Below are 20,520 nucleotides of genomic sequence, written 5' to 3' on the forward strand. Positions count from 1 at the left end.
ACTTTTAGTGTACTTAAATCTTAGCTACAAAAATTAATTTCATAAATTTTACAAGATTAATGGTATTACTTTTTTGTCAACGACAATTTTATAAAAGTATATTTTTAAATGTGTGCTATGACTTATATGTTTTTATTTTACCGAAAGCAGTATATTTTAAATTGCAACTAAAGTATAACTAAAATTTAAATAATGAAATAAGGTATACTTTTTTTTTATCAAATTGCTTTGGCCAACAATAGGTTTTATCTGAAATTCCTTATTAATTTGTGATATGTTTTGTGGTCATAAGAACCGCGCCGTGTCATCCAATCAAAGATGGGGCAATCGGCGGCATCAAGGCCCAAAGTCGGAATCGGAATTGGGATCGGAGTTGGAGTTGGAGTCGTAGTCGGAGTTTCAACTTGAGATGGAGATGGAGCTGGAGTTGGACAAACGACCACCAGAACGGAGACATGCAAATAATCTTCATATGTGTGCTGTGTGTCGCTTGGTTGAGCATTGTTAAGATCGGTATCGGGCCAAAAAAACGAGGGATACGGGGTATACGGTGGATATGGGGGGGGATCTGGGGACCCCATTCATGGCAGAAGTCGGCTGAATAAAGCAGTCAGCTACGAGTTGGCAATACATTTTCCGCCAAAACACCGCCCACCGCCGCCCGGACGGCAATCTAGTTTGGCTGCACTTAATTTCAGCGCTTAACAGACAATTAAAATCCAATTAATTCTGACGTTTATTATGCTAAGCCGACTGTGGGCCCTCGGATCTCTGGCGGACCTCGAACCTCGGACCCCGGACCGCGGACCCCCACATAAATTGCAGCCTCGTCCTCCACTTTGTAGACCAGCTTGTTCCTCCGCGTGTCGTTCTCGTTTTCTAAAAACTTGCTCCTCCGTCTGCTGGCTGACAAAAAAAATATATATAGCTATTGCAACTAGCAACAACAGCAGCAACAACACTAGTAGATACACTGAGAATAAATAAATCTAATAATTTTTACAATAAAATAAAGGGCAAGTGTACAAAAATCACAAAAGTCTCAAATATAAGCATTTATAATATTATTAAAAAATATTTCCAAAGTCTCATCACCTGTAAATCTTATAAAGAATATATAAAAATTATAGTTAGTATTTTTTCCAGTGCATCATCTACCTACAAAAGCCAGCGGACAAAGTTGGGCTTCTCGTGGTGGCAGCCACATGTTGATTCGTCCATGGACGACCCATGTAAAAGTCCAATAAATCTTTCAATTGGGTATGCCAATTGGATGGGATTGCTGCTTACCTCACTTGGGCTACACAAAAGGGTAACGCTGGGGATTTCCCATAGGATTATTTTACAGAGCTTACAAAGCATACGTTAAAAAAATAGTTTTAAAAAAATAGATCGTATTACGACCGTGACAGGACTCGAACCTGCAATCTTCGGATCCGAAGTCCGACGCCTTATCCATTAGGCCACACGGTCAGTTACGCAAGCCTCATCCCAAATTACCCAGATAAGATAGAACGAATCCCATTATCGCAGGAAATAGTTTGTCACACAACTGATAATCAACTATAATCTTTGTTTTTATTAAAGGCTATATAATATTTGCTATGTTTAGAACCATACATTCAAGAGATAACAAAATTCCATTTTGTAAAAGTACGCAATAAGGCAAACTTAAAATATATTTTGCATTTAAAAGCACCCAAGTAAAAACTAATAATCCCTACGTTGAGGTGTATACCTACTTACAATATAAGTTTTTAAGTTCCGACATGTATTTAATTCCCAAAAAATTGTCCACATCAATGGCAGACGGGGCTGGGGGCTCTGAAGTCTGAAAACAAGTCCAAGGGGACACCCTGGGGCACAAACCGCAATGATAAGCAAAAACAGCAGCGGCAACAACAACGCCAATGTTGCGAAAGGACCAAAGACCAACGACACCAGACAGGACACATTTTGAGCCTTTTTTTGGGGGAGAAGGGTCGATATACGCACACAGCCACGCCAGACGGAAGGACAAACGAAAGTAAAGGAAAGCCAGCCGACAAAAAAAGAATTTTATACAAAAATAAATGCCGAGAAACAGACCGAAAAAAGGTTGCCAAAGGTTCAACGAACCCGTCAACGGCAAATGTAAATAATTTTGTGCGTGTCTGATGGTCTTGGTGTGTATCTGTGTGAGGTCTACGCAACGCCAGACGAGTGACTAAAGCAAAAAATAGATGAGGCGTTTTAATGTGAAACAAGATTAAATTGCGGAATTTTAAAGATATTTATATGAGTTATGCGGAACTCATTAGACAGGAAACAATTGTCAAACAAAAGTGGTGAACAAATAAGTCACATACTACTGAGAATTTGAAATATACTACAAATAATAAGCACTGAAAATTGCTTACAAATATATATATAATAAAAAAGAAATCCTCTCGCAGCCGGTAGGATTCGAACCTACGCTCCCAGAGGGAATCTGATTTCGAGTCAGACGCCTTAACCACTCGGCCACGACTGCTTCTTGCGGATCGTAAGTCCAACAATCTTCCGGACGTTTTGCAAATTTCAAGGTCCAAGGGTTAACTATTATTTGTTTGGTAAACTATGATGGCACGAAAATAATAATAGCTTAATTGAGAAGAACCAACCTACATAAGGTAAAAACTTCCAACAGGTTTGAACACTTTCTTTTTCCACAATGATTGTCAAAAAATATATTCCGACTATCACTTAATTTACGATCAAAAAAAGATGTTTAGGCTTGTTGAAAACCAAAAAAATAGTTCTGAATAAAAAAGCAGAGGTTAAACGTTTTTATAAAATTATCTAACTTATAAGTACTTAACTAGAGATCTTAATACAGAATATGTTAGTAAAAACGGTATTTAATATGATATAAAACAAAGCTGTTCATTAAAATTACATGGAATCTAAATAACTGAGTTAGAAAAAATAAAACAAAAGTAGTAAAGTCATTTGAGTAAAAAAAACAAAAATGTATTTTCATACGCAGCCGGTAGGATTCGAACCTACGCTCCCAGAGGGAATCTGATTTCGAGTCAGACGCCTTAACCACTCGGCCACGACTGCTCCATGTTCTAATGCGTGCCAAATAACCTACTTAAGATTCAGCGCATGTGTTTCTCATATTTGCAGTACATTTCGATTGTATAAAATAATAAACACCTGTTATTTGCACAGCTTAAGTGATAGCAACTACTAAAAAAGAAAAAAAGATTTGTTTGCGACCGTGACAGGACTCGAACCTGCAATCTTCGGATCCGAAGTCCGACGCCTTATCCATTAGGCCACACGGTCAGTTGGATTACGGCGAACCACCAACAAACATAAAGAGCGGGCGCCGAGAGAACCTGGAGTGAGAACATTTGCGAGAACAAAAACTATTGAATAGCGAGGGGAGGGTGAGAAAGTGCGAAAGGGGTGGGTTGAGAACTTACATGGATAACTAAAAGTTCGACGATACGAATCCTTATCAAGGCAATCCAATTTTAAGATTTAAAATAAGGCAATCAAATACAAATATTAAATGAAAATAATATTAGCACTTTCATATTTCATAGGCTTCCAATCTATTTATGGCATCCCAGGGGCCAATAACCTCATTTTTTGCTACAGAACAATTGGCCAGCTTGTTTACGGTCATATTGCGTTAGGTCATGATTGCTTTATCAAGAACAACTTGAAGAAGAAGTTGCCGCAATAAAAATTCCGTTTGCTCCCCCACAACTTGGACCCTTTTTTTTTGGATGGGGGCATTGGGTTTGTTCAAGTGTTTTACTTTTTGGGGCTGCTTAATTTCGTCGGTGTGCGTGTTTGTGTAATACTTGGATCGATAATTTGTGTCTGCGGCAAACGCATTTTCGGTATTTTGTTTGCCAAGGTTTATTCTTTTGTCTGAGTTTCCATGAAAAATCACTGGGAAATTGGGGAAATTCTGTGTGAATGGGGGAACTTATTGTCGGCATTTACTGGCAGAAAACTCGTAAATAAATATCTCAATTAAACAGAGTTATACGTTTTTAGTGGACAAAAAAGGTTAAAAAATTTATATAAATATATTTGTTAACTTAATATATTTTTAGATATTTATTAATCATTATTTAGATCAACTTAATCACAAGTCTTGTATTTTGACCTACAAGAACATTTAGAGAAAATGCCATTTTTTTACTTTGCTACTTAAAAATGCACTTGTAATGCAGTAATGATAATGCCATCGCTAATTTGCTGTGGGCTTGGGAAAGGTCGAAAGTATTTATTCCGCTTTTTTTGTGCTGTTTTTCTATTTCGTTCTCGTTTCGGTGTGGATCTTGGCGAGTGTGGAAGCGAAGCCGGTTACAATTAAAATTAATTACAAACTATCTAATTACATGGTAATATGCTAATCAGCCTCGCCCCTCTTGCGGCCCCTCTCGCTCACACTCTGCCAACCTCTCGCTCTCTCTTGCCACGCACTTGGCAACCGGAGTTGGCCCTCTGGGGGGATTCCCCTGCTCTGCCTCAAATGCAGTTTGCATGTCGGTTGTTCGTTGCATGTAAAACTTAATGAGATTTCTGCCATGGCCATGACAAACCCAAAAAAATGGGCACACTAAGAACAAATTCTTTAGATCCCTCCGAGATGTACATATATCATTTTTGTATTATATAAATCCATAATATGATCTATGTATATAATAAAATTTTTTATATTTTTTTTTTTATATGCAGCGAACCCTTCTATTAAATCTTAACGAACATACCCTTAAATAATTATAAAAAATGTAATATAACTATGAATATCATAAAATCAAAAATCATATATCTCACAAACTCAAGCAAAATGTTTAATGTTAATTATAATTTTTATAAATATTTTAAAAGTGTTTTTCAAACCTATTAAAACGGCACAAATTTTTCATAATTTTGTAATTGAAGTGGTTTTATTGGAAAATTGAAGCAAAACTACATGGCTCATTAGATTACAATAAACAGGCTCTGAAGTAGAGTAATAATATAATGAAATGTAAGATATATTCAAAAAAATTCCCTAAGCGAATGTAAGTATTGTCCGGTTTTTCTCTGAGCGCATTCAGCTAAAAATGTTGCCAATGGAAAATATACTTTGGGATGGAGACAAAAGTTCTCGCTGCCGCTTCTTTGGCCAATTATTGGCAGCACTATCGGGGCGCCATAAATCAGCACAGGTGAGTGGGGGGGAGGGGTGGGGGGGCTGGAAAAGGGGCAGGTAACAATGCCCGGCCAACAAAGAGTCATAAATAAATTTTTGCAACTAATTCTGTCAGCTCCCGGTGCCTTGCCCATTGCCACATTGCGTTATTATTGATGGTTGAGGTAACAATGCCGCTCGTTTTCGGCCTGGTCAAAATCCCCCAGCCAACTGCGGTAGGTGGCTATCCGCCCCCTAGCCCACCTTCCCCGCTCACTAATTCCCCGAATCCATGATTAATGTTTGCCTGCATTTTCCTCCTCCTTAAACTTAGTTTCCAAGTAGAAAAGAAAACAGGAAAATAGTAGCTCAAGGCTTACAAAGTACTCGTGATGTTTATTTGCCTGAATATATGTACATATTTTAAAATATACTTTGGGGTTTCTAAAAATTATGAAAGTAATATATGCGTTTATAAGAAAAAAATGTAATTCCCATTGTTACCATTATTTAATAAAAAAAAAACGTAAGAAAATGAAATATTTCTTATTACCTAGCTGGTAAAACAATTATTTGATGGCTTTTAAGCGGCCTTTGAGCCTGGTAAATAATGTAAGAAACTGAAGCATATTCCGCTTCAATTGATCTCTGAATATTTGATGGAAACAGTCGAGTAAACAATATGGTAAATGTTGTTTGTATGTAGCGCACAACTTTCGAGGGTGGCAACCCTGGCTCCGTTCTGGGCTTTGTCCTTAGTATTCCCAATGTTCCCAATGCTCCATCGCTCCATCGCCTAACCAACAAACCCTCCTGTGTGTCCAGTGGCACAAAACCGAAATAAATAATTGATGAAACAGCAAAGCGCACGTAGGGATTTCCAACTACCAGGAAAACCCAACCACCAACCCCCGCCCCCCCCCCCTGGCCATTTTTCCAGCTGCACTATATGGCTCCTCCCCCACCGACCACCCCCCCTTTCACTACTTTCCCCGCCGAACCGCTCTCTTTCGACTGTTTCTCATCCATTTGCAGTTGGGGAAAACTGAAAACCATCTCTGGCCTACGACGCATGATGTTGTGTTGCCCACACACTCGCACACACACATGGTGTACACGCCATGTGCAATGGGATATACGTGGTCATATATATACATATAAATATATATATATATATATATATCTGTGAGTGGGTATATATGCTATATATGTTCCTGTACGTGCGCACTTATCGATTTTCTGCTTGAAAAACGTTAAGCGAAATGCGCCCAAAGCGTCGTTGTCGGTTAAGTTGGGTCCGGCCGGGCCAAAAAAAAAACAGGGTTCCCAGTCCCACTCAAATACCGCAACCCTACACGGACAAAATACGCAAAGAACTATTAAAAATGGCGCCCAACAGTTTTGGCAATATGATATTATAATATTTTTCTATTACATAATAAAAATCTAAAGTTATACTCACTTAAAATAATTTAGTTTTCTATATGTTAAAACAATAGGGTTTCCAGTCCCATTTAAATAACACAACCCTATACGGATAAAATGTAAAAAGAGAAAGAGAACTATAATAAATGGCGCCCAACAGTTTTCGCAATATGATATTATATTTTTTTTCTGTTACATAATAAATATCTAAAGTTATGCTCACTTGAAATAATTTAGTTTTCTATATTTAAAAATAATAGGGTTTCCAGTCCCATTTAAATACCACAACCCTATACGAACCAAATTTGAAAATAACTATTAAAATTGGCGCCCAACAGTTTTCGCAATACATTTTGTTACAGAAGAAATGTTTAAGATTATATTTATATTATTATTATATAATATTGTACAACATTATGAAATACTATACTTGAATCAATTGAAATCAGAACAAATAAGATCAAATGATCCTACGTGATATTGCCGTTTTTTTACTGTGTGACAGCACACACAGTTCCTCGTGGAAGAGTCCCTTTTTTGAAAGGGTTGCCAGGGCCACATGCGAAGCAAATATTCGAGTGTTTTTCGTCTGTGTGTGCATCAATATGTGCATGTGTTTGCAGGAGGTGGCAACAATAGGCGTGTTTCGTAGGCGGTCGTCCTCGACCACTTTTTTGGTCGTCGTCATCGTCAACGTCAAGCAATCCCCAAAGTGAGAAAAAACAAGAAGGGGGCGTTGGGTAAAGTACCAACAGAATAATAATGGATATATGTACAAAAAAATATGTAGAAAATTGCAAGTATCTGACCAAATGGGTTTAAAACGTAAATTAAAAACAAGTCAGATATGTTTGCAATGTAAATATTTTTAAGGGATAGAAGGAAATACAATAAGGATAATTTTATAAATCTCAATTATGTTATATTACCTATGATTCAACTATTTTAATAACAGTATATGGTCCAGCTTACTTACCATGCACAGATTACAAAATTCTAACTAAAATAAGTACCTTTATAGTTTAATTAATTTTGTGCTAATGCTATACAAAACACAAACACACGAGATTCAAATGCAGATGGTTATTTGTATATTTACATAAATACTCACGTGTGTTTTGTTAACTTAATTCCCGGAAAACTTTCCATAGGCTGCCATTAGGGAAAACGAACATGAGAAGATGGACAGGACAGGGCATTGCGGCTATTCATTGACTATGTGCGCACATATCCGTAAATACCAACTGCTGTATATGCGTACAGTGTGAGACAGTTGTGTCAGTCGATTAAAAGTTTAATAATTTTTTAGATTTTTTTTTTACAGTAACTTAAATTGCAATGCAACATGATAACCTAAAGCAGATCAAATCTATTTTATTTGTGTAAGCACTTACTCTAAATTATGTATACTGTGTGTGTGTCGGCAGAGGGTCGGAAGAAATCCAAAATCAGTAATGTGAGCAAAAGGAAAAAGCTTAGGCATGTCTTTCTTATAAGATCATTTTTATAGGACTATTGTTATTAAAATGCTTTCAGATGTTTTACATCAGATGTTTTTTTTAGATATAGGTTAAAATAGGTTATTTTAACTTGTCTACTTCAACAGAACGCACTGTACAACTATCTATCTGTCCATCCTTATATGTATATTGTGTGTGTGTGTTGGGCAGACATGCAACGCACCAAAACACCCACCCGCAACACACACACTCGAATAGAGACAGACATCCCTAGACCTAAGTTGCATGAACTTCAGTTTCGCCTCGCATTTCGGGGCATGGGTGGCCTTTCGAGGGGGGCTTTCCGAGGGGGTGGCGCCTACCAAGGCGAGTCGAAAACAAAGGGAGGATTGGTTGTGGGTGGCACAAATGGCAAAATGGAAACGCACACAGACACAGGGGCAGGGGTGGCGACTGGGGGGGGTTCTAGGGGTTCCATACACGCACACAGTCACACATGGACTTTGGCCAAGCCCAAAGGCCTGGGATGCCGCCATTTTACTGCGTCCTGCACACAACCCTCAGAATTTTCCATCAACTCTCCCCTCCCCCATCTCCCCCATCAGCCCCCCTTGCACATTCGTGCTGCAGGTGCGCCGCCACGAGAAGTTTGAGGGGGGATGGACAAGGGGGTTGGATATATCTCCTAGTCCTAGTCCAAAGAGTTGATTGCGAGCTCGGCAGAAAATTTCCGACCTATCGCATGCAGTATCCTCGTTGCGTTTTGCAATGCCACCCAAATGCCCCCAAAAAGACCACCCAAACCCCCTCCCCCATCGCATGCGTGTGTGTTTAAGACCCCAGCTCTGCACTCGTTGCTAAAACCCAAAGAGATAGATACAGGCAGTGATGGTGAAGGCAACCATTGTTTTACCTTCGTACTTTGTAAGGTACACTACAATTGGTGTTATGAGAATTATATGAGGAAATATGACATGTAGATCTCTGCATATATGATCTCTGGTTATATGATCCATCTACCTACTTTGTTATCATCATTCCTAATTTCTTATAATATTATTCTTAAAACAAAACAAAAAAATCTCAGAAGAAATGATTTGTTGATCTCTAGATCCTTATCATATGATCTTTGTACCATAAAAATTGTACCTACTTTATTTCTAAGTTCTTTAAATTATAATTCTAAAGGCTTAAAACAAACCCAACATTTTGAAACCAAGTAACAAGAGTTAAAACTAAAGCCTTGCGACACTTGCTTCATTTTTGCCTAACTGACTAGATTTTTTTTAAAGTCATGGTCACACTGAGAAATAGAAGCTTAAGTAATGGGTACTAAGAATGCCTTTAGGTACAAAAAACTAGATACTTCCCATCACTGGACATGGGAACACAGAGCTCATCCTGTCCGAAGCCTGGTCTTTCCTTTTTGTATTTTTCCCTTTTATTCCTGAGTGGGTGGCAGAGAAATTCCTTGCTGCGATATCAATTAAGGATACAGCTCACTCACAGGCCCCGCTCCTTCGTCCTCCTTGCTATCCTTTATTTTTGAGGATTTTTCGGTGGCCATAGGCAGACTCAGAGACCAAAGTCCAGTATCCCCCCCCCCACACTCACACAAAAAAAGTAAAAAAAAAAGCACCATCTAAGCCCGAAACTTTGTTCAATGCTGCAATGGACAGGCCAAAAAGGGAGGCAGAAAGAGAGAGGGATAGCGTGGCCGAGTGGGACAGCACTAGTGCACACACAGAGTTGCATGTGCGTGTGTGTGCGTCGTGTGTGTTGGCCTTAATGGAAATTGGTTTTATGCATGTTGGCTTTTGTTTATTTTTACAATTTTGATGATGTTTTGCTGAATGCGATGCGAGTGGCAGTTCCCTCTCCCTCTAACTCCCTCTGTCTCTTTCTCTCTCTGCTGTGTGTGCTGGTCTTTTTGGGTGTTGACTGTACTTCCGGACATTGCATTACATTACGTAGCACGTGTGTGTGTGTGTGTGTGTGAGTGCGGGTATTTTTCGGAGCTAGGCTGTACGCCCTTTTTCGATTAGCTTTCAAACAAAAATGGCGCATTCGGTGTGCGAGCGAGAGGGCGAGCTGCACAAGGTGCACTCGAGGCCCTTTGGGGTGGACTGTACCCAGGAAAAAAGTTCCACAAAAATTGGGAAAAATACTGTACCAAGCTGAGAGAATTTTAAGAAGCCGGGGCTTGGCACTAGTGTAATTAGGTTAACTAAGTCGTAACTGAGTTCGTAAACAATAATTTTTAATCCTTGTAATAGTTAGAAATAGGTGAATATCTTTTTTACTTACTGAAGTTAAGGAGTAGCGTGATGATGTCTAAAGGATCTGTAACTGTTATGATTATTAATCCATCAATTATTTTAGTTTTTTATTATTAAGAGATGTTTTGTACCACTTTTTTATGTAAGAACACATTAAAAATTCTATTTTATTTCAAGAAGATACAATTTCTGTTAAAGTTTTTTTTTTCAAAAACATTGTTTTCTAAAATTTGAAAAAATGGTTAATCAATGGTTTTCTGTTCGAACTATAAAACGGTCAGTCATTTTTGAAACTGAGGCATTTATAACATTTTTGACAGAAAAAACTTTTGTTGGATTTTGAAGGATTTACTTTTTTTTTAAGGAAAATCCATCCAAAGCCCAAGAAATATTTTTTCAGGTAACAATACATGCCACTTGGGAAAGCTGACTAGAAAGGGAGAGGAATGCCACTTAGAAAGGGACGGAGGGACAGTTGATAGTTGAAAAATAGGTGGAGAGGTGGACCACTTGTAACGATTAATAGCCATAGTTATGGCCTGACCACCAGTGCTACTCACCCCCCCAAAAAACCCTCCCTTGACCCCCTTTTCGTCTGCCCCATGGCACACAATGAAGCTGCCGATAAAAATCCTCGAGTACACAGACACTCTAGCATCGCATTTTGCATATGCGTTTTCCTCCATCCTGGAAAAACTGCCCGATCCCCACCCACGGACGCCCATTTACCGGAAAAACAAAATCGACACAGAGTAAAAAACGGAGAACACAACACCGGCAGCAAAAAAAAATAATAAAAAATAATAACAAAAAAAGGAGGAAAAAACTAAAAACCAGAGGGAAAAAATTCCTTTAGGTTCGACATTTGACTGCCCTGTGTTGTTGGTCAGGGGCCTCGAAATCGCCAGAACCAGATATATACGTATATAGTATATCCAGCCAGCGAAGAGCGCCCAATCAGAGGCGGGAAAAAGGTCCTGGTTCGCTTTTTTTCGGGGGGAGTGGCCAGCACACACACTCTCGCAGGATAAAGCCATGGAAAATAGAGAACAGAACGGCATTTTTTGCCATTGCCGGACCCGAGGGTCCCCCGCTGGACGGGGGGCACCGAAGGGTTAAGCCGGACTTTGTGGGAGGCTCGCCACCAGAGGAAAATCCAAAGCCCCCAGCGAAATGATTGACAACTTCAGTCGTGACATCTAAAGACTATATTGTTATATTCAGAAAATCGTAATCCAATTTATTGAAGAATTTTCAGTTTTTATGGTTAGTGACTATCAAATTTTGTAATAAATTAACATTTCGTATGCAAGTTTTATGTTTTAACAAGTTCAATTAATATTATAAATTTGCTAAGTAATTGAAATGTTTAATTTTATAAAATATTAAGACAATTATAATTTTTATATATAGAAGGAAATAAACTAGGTAAAAATATGTTTAAAATAAATTAATTAATTAAGTACTTCTATTTTAACATTATTTAAAATTATAAAAATTAAGAAAAATTGAGTTATAGAAGGAATGAAATAAGGTCATGTGTTCAAAATAAATTTTAAAGAATTTTTTTTATAGAGTTTCTATCTTATATTTATATTTTTAGATCCGCAACCTACTCACCTTTTAATTATTACAACCATGAATCCCCATTCCACCTTTTAATTATAAAATAACAACCAACTCCATTTATTTTTTTATAATTTTTATTTTACTTTTTCATTTTTATTTCGTTTTTATTTATTTTTTTCTTAGAAAAAATTAATTTAAATTAAAAAAAAACTGAATTGAATTTGTTGATTTTTATTCTTGCTTATTCTTTGATTTATGGTTGCTATTGTTTTGCGGTTTATCCTTTAGTGATTTGGGTGAAAAAGGTTAATTACTGTACACAATTTTTGTTGAGAACTGCTCTTGAAGATTTTCACGCAATCAAGCCACTACTTCTTATGTTTTGTATAAATATATAGTGTATGCATTCATTTTTTTGTTTTTTTTTTATCATATTTTATATATATATTTTTTCAAAAATTACTAATAGCTTAAAGGCTCCTTCGTTTGGTTAAAAAAAATTGTTTTCGAGTAAAACCATTTATCGTTTATCAAAGGGACTCTGACACAACCCAGGCAAAGCTCAAGTATCAATCAAAATGGTGAACTCTCCCACTTAGTTAAGAAAAAAATATGAAGTCTACGAAATTGACGATCACATCCGAAATTCATCAAGACATTGAAAATGATACAATCCAAAACTCCCTATTTTGAATAGACATTAAGCAGAGTTTTCATCGAATGTACAAGTGAGAAGAAATCAAAATCAAAATCGAAATCCCTTCTAGTTGCCTTTCCAATTGATTTATTATCTGATGCTACATGGGTTAATGCTTATGGGTTGGTTATTTTCAGTTACACATATAAATATATACGGCTATATGCATATAGACACCAGACCCCGTCGAACAAATCAATAGAAACGATTAAAACCAATTACTGTGTTTGTTTTTCATCGGATACATGTATTGTATATGACTTACATAATGAATGCTTTCGCTATCTCTCCTCCATTTGCCGATCGCCCCGATCGATTGTTTGCAAAAAAATATATATATTATATGGTATATCCCGCCCCAGAAGGTTCGAAAAAAAAAAATTCTTTTTAAATCTTTTCTTCTTATGTGTTTATGTTTTCTTCTTTCGTTTGCTTTAGGTTTTTCTGGTTGTTTTTAAAGTATGCAATTTCCCCACCCGCCCGTCCAAGTCGCGCACCCACTTTCTGGAAAATCGCCGATACAACTGCCGGATCCGCTTCCTGACCCACCTCCTGACCTCTGGCGTTCAGTCTTCGACGGCGTATTTCTGGGTCCACTCGCGGGCATTGCGAATGGCCTCCGCCTCGTTGACCTTCCACAACTCGGCCACATCGTTGGCCAGCGGATCATCAGGGTTGGGTGCACTGAGCAGGGCCTGAATGGACAGCAAGATGGTGCGGATCTGCAGGGCCGGACTCCACTTGTCCTTCAGCACGTCCAGGCAAATGCGGCCCAGACGATCGATGTTCGGATGATAGATCTTGGTGATGAAGCGCACCTTGGGCGCCGACATGGGATAGTCCTCCGGCAGGAAGAGCTCCAGCTTGAAGACCCCGCCCTCGAAGGGCGAATCATTGGGTCCGGTGACGATCACATGAAAGTAACGTGCATTGTTCTCATCGGGAATGGCATTGATCCCGGGCACTGGCTCCTGCATCAGACGCTGCGTCTCCTTGATGATGCGACGTGGCAGGCTCGACATCTTTCAGCTGCTTCTTTTTCTCTTCTGGGATGAACTGGGGACGTGGATTATGTCTAGGGCTTCTCGAAGAGCTGCAAACCGAGATGGTAGATCGAGAGAAACGAGATCAGAATAATGGATTATTAGTTGACTGATAAGGTAGTTTTTAAGTACTGGTCTGTCTGGTAGAGAATTTTATTCTGGTACTTGGTTTGACATAAATACTCGGGTCACTTGTTTATAAAGATATGTTTCAGGGCATTTTTAAAAAAATCAAAATTTGAGATTATTATATCTATGCATAAAAAGAAAGATTTGTTTCTTATAGTATATTATATATTTAGGATATACTTGATATTCATAAATATAAACAGCGAAAAGAAAATAAATTCTTTTTTATCTAGTTTTTTATAGAAAGTATTTTCAAATCAAATAAAATATTCTTGTTGTAGCCCAAGGTCGATTTGTGTTGTGTGTAAGGTTGGGCAGCTGGGTGGATTTCGGTTTGATACGTGGCTTTCACTTTCCTCAAGAAAGTTTGGCTGTAGAATTTTGCATGCCACAAAGACGTCTTTCTAATACAGTAAGACTAAGCTAAATAAAACTGGTAACTACTACAATGGGAACATCAGGGGAATACGAAATAATGCATTTCAGATTTCAATTTCGAATACTTATATTTTTCCTAGTTTAGATGTTACTTATATATTTTTGTTGAGCTTTAAAAGTTGTTTCCTTTAAATTACGGCTTTACATTATGTATACGTTGATATTAACATTATTCACACACATTTTGGCATAATTATTAGGTATAATTATAGACAAGGTGACAAATTAATTAAGTTTTATAAGTATCCTTCAAGATCTTTTTAGAAAAAAAGCCCAAATAAAACCAATCAAAGCTAGTATTATAAGAAAGAACTTAAAGAAGTCTGTATCCCAAATATGATGACTATATCTTTATTAGATCCTGAGATTTCCGATATTTAAGTATCCTTCAAGATCTTTTTACAAAAAAAGCCAAAATAAAAATAATAAAAGCTAGTATTATAAGAAGGGACTTAAAATAAGTCTGTATCCAAATATAATGATTATATCTTTACTAGATCCTGAGATATTCGATAATTTCTAGTTTTATAAAGAATATAAAATCTTGTTTCTGTTAAACTCTGTAATAATACAAGTTTTACCCTAATAATAGATATATGAAGGCTTATTTTCACAGTGGTTTTCTTTGTGTGTAAGTCAAGGCGGCCCACCCACATTTGCCACCCCCTTTAACGTGACCTTGTGGCTCCTTTAACTGTTTACATTTCCAAGACACACAGAGAAATCAAGTCAAATAAAGGAAAACGGGCAAAGACAAAGATAAACACGAAACAAAAGCCAATAAATGAAAGCGTCGAAGTTTCCAGAAATATTAGGACAGTCATAAGGCCAAAAAATAAATTATCATAACAATATAATAACATTTTTTTCAAGTGTGCGGCTTTTGTTGTTTTAACATTTATTGATTTCCCTTTTGGGTGACAAATGCACGTAGTCCGCAGAAGAAGAAGCAGAGCGGAAGCGGGTGAAATGCAGGAAAAACGGGGGAAAATGCTTGGAAAATCAATAATGTGGGCAATTTAACTAAAGAAAAAAAGCTAATAAGATTTTCCTTCTTTTTTTTGCCAGCACAAATTTCGCTCACACACACACATACGTACGCACGCACCCACACAGACAGAACGCAGACAACGCGCACGAAAAAGACAAAGGCGAAAAGAGAATATGCGAATGGGCGAGACAAAGAGGGCGAGCAAAAAAAAGAAGAAAAAGCCGCATTTTCGGCGAATTTAATTAAACAAAAAGAAAAGGCGAGGAAAATTTAAAGAAAATTCTTGTTTTTCACACACGCACACAAACACAGACACACTTGCTTTAGTTTTATCAACTTTTTACGGTTAATTCTTGCTCTCTTCTTTGATTTTTATTTAATTTTTATCTGCTGCTGCTTCTTCTTCTTCGGCTGCTCCTGCCTTTTGTTGTTGTTGTTGTCACTGTGAATTTTTTTCCTTTTTACTTTTACATACTCTTTTGGTTGGACAAAAACAACGTTTTCTGGCTATAATTGAGAACTTTTGATTAAACACGAACTCACAGCGATGCGGCGCCAAGTTATTCTTGAATTTGCAATGCAGTTGGGGCCAATTTTGCGTTGGCAATTTGATAATTTCTCGCTTTTTTCTGGCAGCTCCACCACAAAAATTATGAATGTCGAACACACTCGAAAAAAAATGTAGCCGCTGCGCTGGTGTGCGTGCGCGTGTGTGTGACTCGCGTGCGTCTGTGTGGCGTGCGTGTGAGCGGCAATGTCAGAATGCAGGGTTGCCAGGGCGCGCGGAGTAGGTTTTCACTTTTTTAAATACCTCTATCACTGGTACAATATCTGTTTTTAATTTGGAAAATACTTTTCCCGGCTCACTTGATTTTATCCCTTGTGTTTTCTGGCTTTCGTTCTTCTTTTGCAACGTTCTTTTATTGTTCTAACTAGTAAATGTGTATATTCGATGACAACTCTAGCGCGTTGCGGCTGTCAAATGTGACCGAATTCCCTAGCAAACAGCTGGTCGGCACGCTGCAACCCTCGGTTTTGTAGCGCTTAGCTTTTTTCTTGCGATACGCTGGACTTCAAATTTGGCGCGTAAAAAATCCAATTGGATAAAAATGCTGATGGCTTGGGTGGTTTTTCAGTTTATTTGGGTCTTATGGGCTAAGTTGTCTTATATTTAGTTATATTTAAAATTTATTAATATTTAAAATAGCTAAAGAGTCTGTGGAAAGTATTATGTGTAATATTTTCCCGTAATTTGATTATATAAATTATTTTCTCAAGTCAAAATAAATAATTTGTGATCTTTTAAATTTATGCACACCATCTGCAATAAAAACTACTCTTCATTAGCAAACATTTTAATAAGGAAGAAAAACAAATGTTAATATGAAAATTATTTTCTTAGTATAATTTTTTATTGAAAGATATATTGTGTATTAAAGTGTAATTAAAATGTAATAATTTGGATTTCACAGATACCATTTTTTATGGTTAGATTTAAATATACGTAGCCAATTATGAATATTATATGTATTATTTTTACTATTAATTAATGGAAAATAGGTATTGAAAAATGTATTTTTCGTTTTTTTTCTTTACGATAATTCTCTAAACTTGAAAAATCACGACGAATTCAATTAATGATAGTAAGGTATTTATAAAACTATAACTTTGTAACATATTTAAGTAATATGGAGCGTTCTTAGTTTCAATTAATACGGAATTTTAATCAAAACGAATATCAGTTCTTATAATATGATTGAATATCATAAGAACAAAGAGAAGTACATACATACATTATTTTACGAAGGTCGTTATTTCTCTTTTATTTTTCTAAGCAGCTAACTTTTTTATTATTACCTTTGAATTTGTATTAAGTTGTTTAGTTCTATACCTTCTTGCGTAAAATACAATAAAATAAATAAATATTAGATACCAACGCTCTGTTGTTTTATTTTAGGACATATAATTATTTAACATTTTAAATATTTCAAGAACTTATGAGCAATATCTAAATAAATAATAAATTGATTAAATTAACAGCCAAAAATACATTTTTAATTCGGCTCTTTAGCAAGACTCAACGATTCCAATAAGACCCATCGAGTAGTTCCAATCAGCCATCACCCCAAAAAGAGAGATGGCAACAACAACAACAACAAATTGTCAATTTGGTGTAATCAACATTTATGCGTTTTTAAAAAGAGAGGCTGTCCAAACACACACACACACACGCGGGCCCACATGCACTCTCACCCACACAATGAATGCAATGCCCAATGGACGCACAAGAAGGCGAAAAGAGCAACAACAAAAACCACAAGGCAGAAGGCAGAAAACTAAAATAACAGAAAAAAACAGCAACAACCTCTCGCTCGCACACACACATGATATTTATCATTCGTATTCGCTCGATTGCATAGGCCGCCTGCATGTGTGTGTGTGTGAAGAGTGTGAGATAAAAACAAACAGCAACAACAAGACCAACAACTGCAAAAAGGGCAACAACACAACAGCAAGTCAGCCATATGCATTACACACACACACACCGACACACACACACACACACGTGCGATCTTCGTTTTTAGGCTGGCCAAAACAACAACAACGCCCGTAGTCCAGCCCACAAGCGAGAGCGAGAGAGAGCAACCTGCCTCTCTGCCTTGCTGCTGCAACTGCGCTGCTTTTTCACACGCAGTGTGGGCGGTGGGAGGGGGCAAAGAGAGGCAGAGTGCGAGAGAGAGAGAGGTGGAGAGGTGATGGGGGGCGAACGGGGGTGGGGGTGGCGACCTTTATTCGCTCTTGAGCTGCAGCTGTTTTTAGTGCTTGTTTTTTTGCCTTCTTTTAGTTTTATGTCCGCTTATGGCCAAGTTTTTACCGCTACAGCTGATCTGTGGAAGAAAGGGGGGAGAGAAAAAAGGGGGAAAGAGAAAGAAGGTTTCAAAGTCTCGCTTGAAAAACAGCAAACCCTATTTTCCTTATTTTTATGCTATTTAAAAATAACATTCTATTAGAAATATATATAAATTAAAATTCAAAACTAAAAAAATGGGGAAAAAATCATACAATTATTTTAAAAATTTATATATGTGTAATCGAAATTATTGAACAAAAATGTAATAGAATATGATGAAACATTAAAAACTAAAATATAATTGCAATGAAGGTTTTGATATTTTCATTTGTTTAATGGAGTGAAATTTATAAAAAATAAAAATATTATAATACGATATTAATATACAAATATAAATATCAAATAAAAAATACAAATAAAAAACTAGAACATAGAATTTCGGTTGGAATTAAGAGGTTCATCAGTACAAGTTCCAAAGGCATAGATGTTTTACATTACTATAGATGGAAATTATGTGGATAATAATATTATAATATTATTATATATATTATATTATAATATTATAATATCATATAATATTATAATATCATGTATGAGAACATTAAAAAAAACCCATTCTTAGAAACATCAGAAGAAATTCGATCCAAATCACTTCAAAAGAAAAAGAATGTTCCTTTTTTGGGAATTTTAGTACAGAAAAAATAAAAATTAAATTTTTTCATGGAGTTTGTTCATTTTTAAGTAGTTTATGTAATTCAATTCCGTTTACCATTTATCCATTAATATTTATCTATTTTCGATTTTAATGGCCGACAATGCCCTGCCATAGTTACAAAAACATGGCGCAGTTTTCCAGGGGTTTTCTTGCCCTGTAAATTCAAGGGTGAGTTACACATTTTTCATGGCTGTTTGGTTATAGTTTTTGTAACCCTCACTCGTAGGTAAAAAAGTATGTAATAAGAGTTATTTTCTTAATAATCTGTTTTAAATATATACAAATATATTGGGTTCTTGAGAAGATTGTTAAATTATTGACCAAACCAGGTGATAAGACCGTTTAAAAGTATAATATTTTTTAATTTCAATCAAATTATCAGCCTTTAAAATCTTTTTATGGAATTATATAAAAAAATATTTTCCTTAAAAATTTGTTAAAAAATGTTTAAAATTTTGGTTAAATTTTCAAGCATTTTTTAATTTTCTAATAAAAACTAAATTATTTCTTAAACAAATTTTCTTAAAAGGTAAACAAATTTGATTTTGACTATAACCTAAAAATTTTTGTAAATACTAATAATATAAGAAATTTCAAAATAAATGTAAGGCATAAATTAAGATTAATAAGGAGTATAAAAAGCGAAAGAGCAAGTTATTCAAAACGTAAAACTTTGACAGCACTTCCTGTGGAGAAAATAAATCTCTGTATTGTTTCGTAATTAGCACCTCAATTTTTCTTCCTTTTTCTTCAAAACTTTCTTTGATTGTCCTGCTTTTTTTTAAAGGTTTTCTTGAGAAAAAAAACCAGCAACATTTGATTTCTAAGCATGTTGCCGAAGGAAAACTTTCGCAACATTTCCAATCAGAATCCGCGCTTCTCTCTTTTGCGCCTGCAGTGCAAATGCATCTCAAGAGAGAGCCAAAGAGCGTGGAACACAGAGAATTCGAGAGAGAAACGTTCTCTCTGTCTCTCTCTCTTGAGTCCAAAAACGCAACGAACAAAACGAGCAAAACAAAAAGGGCGAAAACACAAACAAAAAGAATCGCCGCTTTCTTTTTGCTTTCTTTTCACTTTTTCTTGTTCTGTTTTGTTTGTTGTTCGTGTTGTTGCTGTCGAAGGGCAGCAAAGAGAAAGGGGCGGGGGCTGGAGAAAGGGGGCGGGTGAAAGGACGCACGCAAAAATAAAAACAAAACATTGAAATTTCGAGGCGAAAGTGTCCATTAGGCTTTGTTGTTGTTGTAATTTACAAGTGTTAATCGAAAAAAAGAAGGATATTTTCTTATGAGGTATAAAATACATATATCCAAAATATTTTAAATAGGTTTTAGTTATTTACACAAAAATTATTTTAAGAAAATATTTTAAATGAAAGGTTTTTCAATCTATAGGTATTCCGATTTAGTATCTCTCTAATATTTTTAAAAATATATTTAGATTTTAATATAAACATCCCTTTTTTCAGATATCCTTTCTCCAATTTTCATGACTGATATAAAATATCTAAGGATTTCTATTCCCAATATCAAAGAAAGGTGATCAATAAAATGAAATGGAAAAATTACCTTAAAAAGAATAATAATCCTAATACTTTTTTGTTTATTTCAATGGTAATATCATATCCCAATATATATCCTAATAGTTGTATAGTTGGTGGTCCATATTGCTTGTACTGTACAATTCCTATAAAAGTCCTTATTAAAAATAAAATATAAAAATATAATAGTAAAACAGAATAAGTATATAAATTCTCTAAAGG

The 20,520-nt window shown here is 36.2% G+C and overlaps 1 protein-coding gene and 4 non-coding genes across 5 annotated transcripts; all 5 read right to left on the bottom strand.

The window, feature by feature from the left end:
* Positions 1-1,400: 1,400 nt before the first annotated feature.
* Positions 1,401-1,473, bottom strand: Trnar-ucg. Its single transcript has one exon. It is a non-coding gene; the product is annotated as a tRNA-Arg (tRNA).
* A 957-nt stretch (positions 1,474-2,430) lies between these two features.
* Positions 2,431-2,512, bottom strand: Trnas-cga. The gene has a single exon. It is a non-coding gene; the product is annotated as a tRNA-Ser (tRNA).
* A 490-nt stretch (positions 2,513-3,002) lies between these two features.
* Positions 3,003-3,084, bottom strand: Trnas-cga. The gene has a single exon. It is a non-coding gene; the product is annotated as a tRNA-Ser (tRNA).
* Positions 3,085-3,239: 155 nt separating this feature from the next.
* On the bottom strand, positions 3,240-3,312 carry Trnar-ucg. Its single transcript has one exon. It is a non-coding gene; the product is annotated as a tRNA-Arg (tRNA).
* An 8,800-nt stretch (positions 3,313-12,112) lies between these two features.
* LOC119557307 (ubiquitin-conjugating enzyme E2 N) lies at positions 12,113-15,905 on the bottom strand. The gene is made up of 2 exons (XM_037870019.1): positions 15,739-15,905; positions 12,113-13,687 (listed from the first exon to the last, which is right to left on the bottom strand). Exon 2 carries the CDS (start codon positions 13,614-13,616, stop codon positions 13,161-13,163), a length of 456 nt encoding a protein of 151 aa, XP_037725947.1. The 5' UTR covers positions 13,617-13,687; positions 15,739-15,905; the 3' UTR covers positions 12,113-13,160.
* Positions 15,906-20,520: the final 4,615 nt, after the last annotated feature.

The sequence above is a fragment of the Drosophila subpulchrella genome, chromosome X (genome assembly GCF_014743375.2).
Source record: "Drosophila subpulchrella strain 33 F10 #4 breed RU33 chromosome X, RU_Dsub_v1.1 Primary Assembly, whole genome shotgun sequence".
Classification (NCBI taxonomy): domain Eukaryota; kingdom Metazoa; phylum Arthropoda; class Insecta; order Diptera; family Drosophilidae; genus Drosophila; species Drosophila subpulchrella.

Excerpts from the sequence above, each read along its gene's own strand:
- LOC119557307 (XM_037870019.1), bottom strand. The coding sequence starts at position 13,616 with ATGTCGAGCCTGCCACGTCGCATCATCAAGGAGACGCAGCGTCTGATG.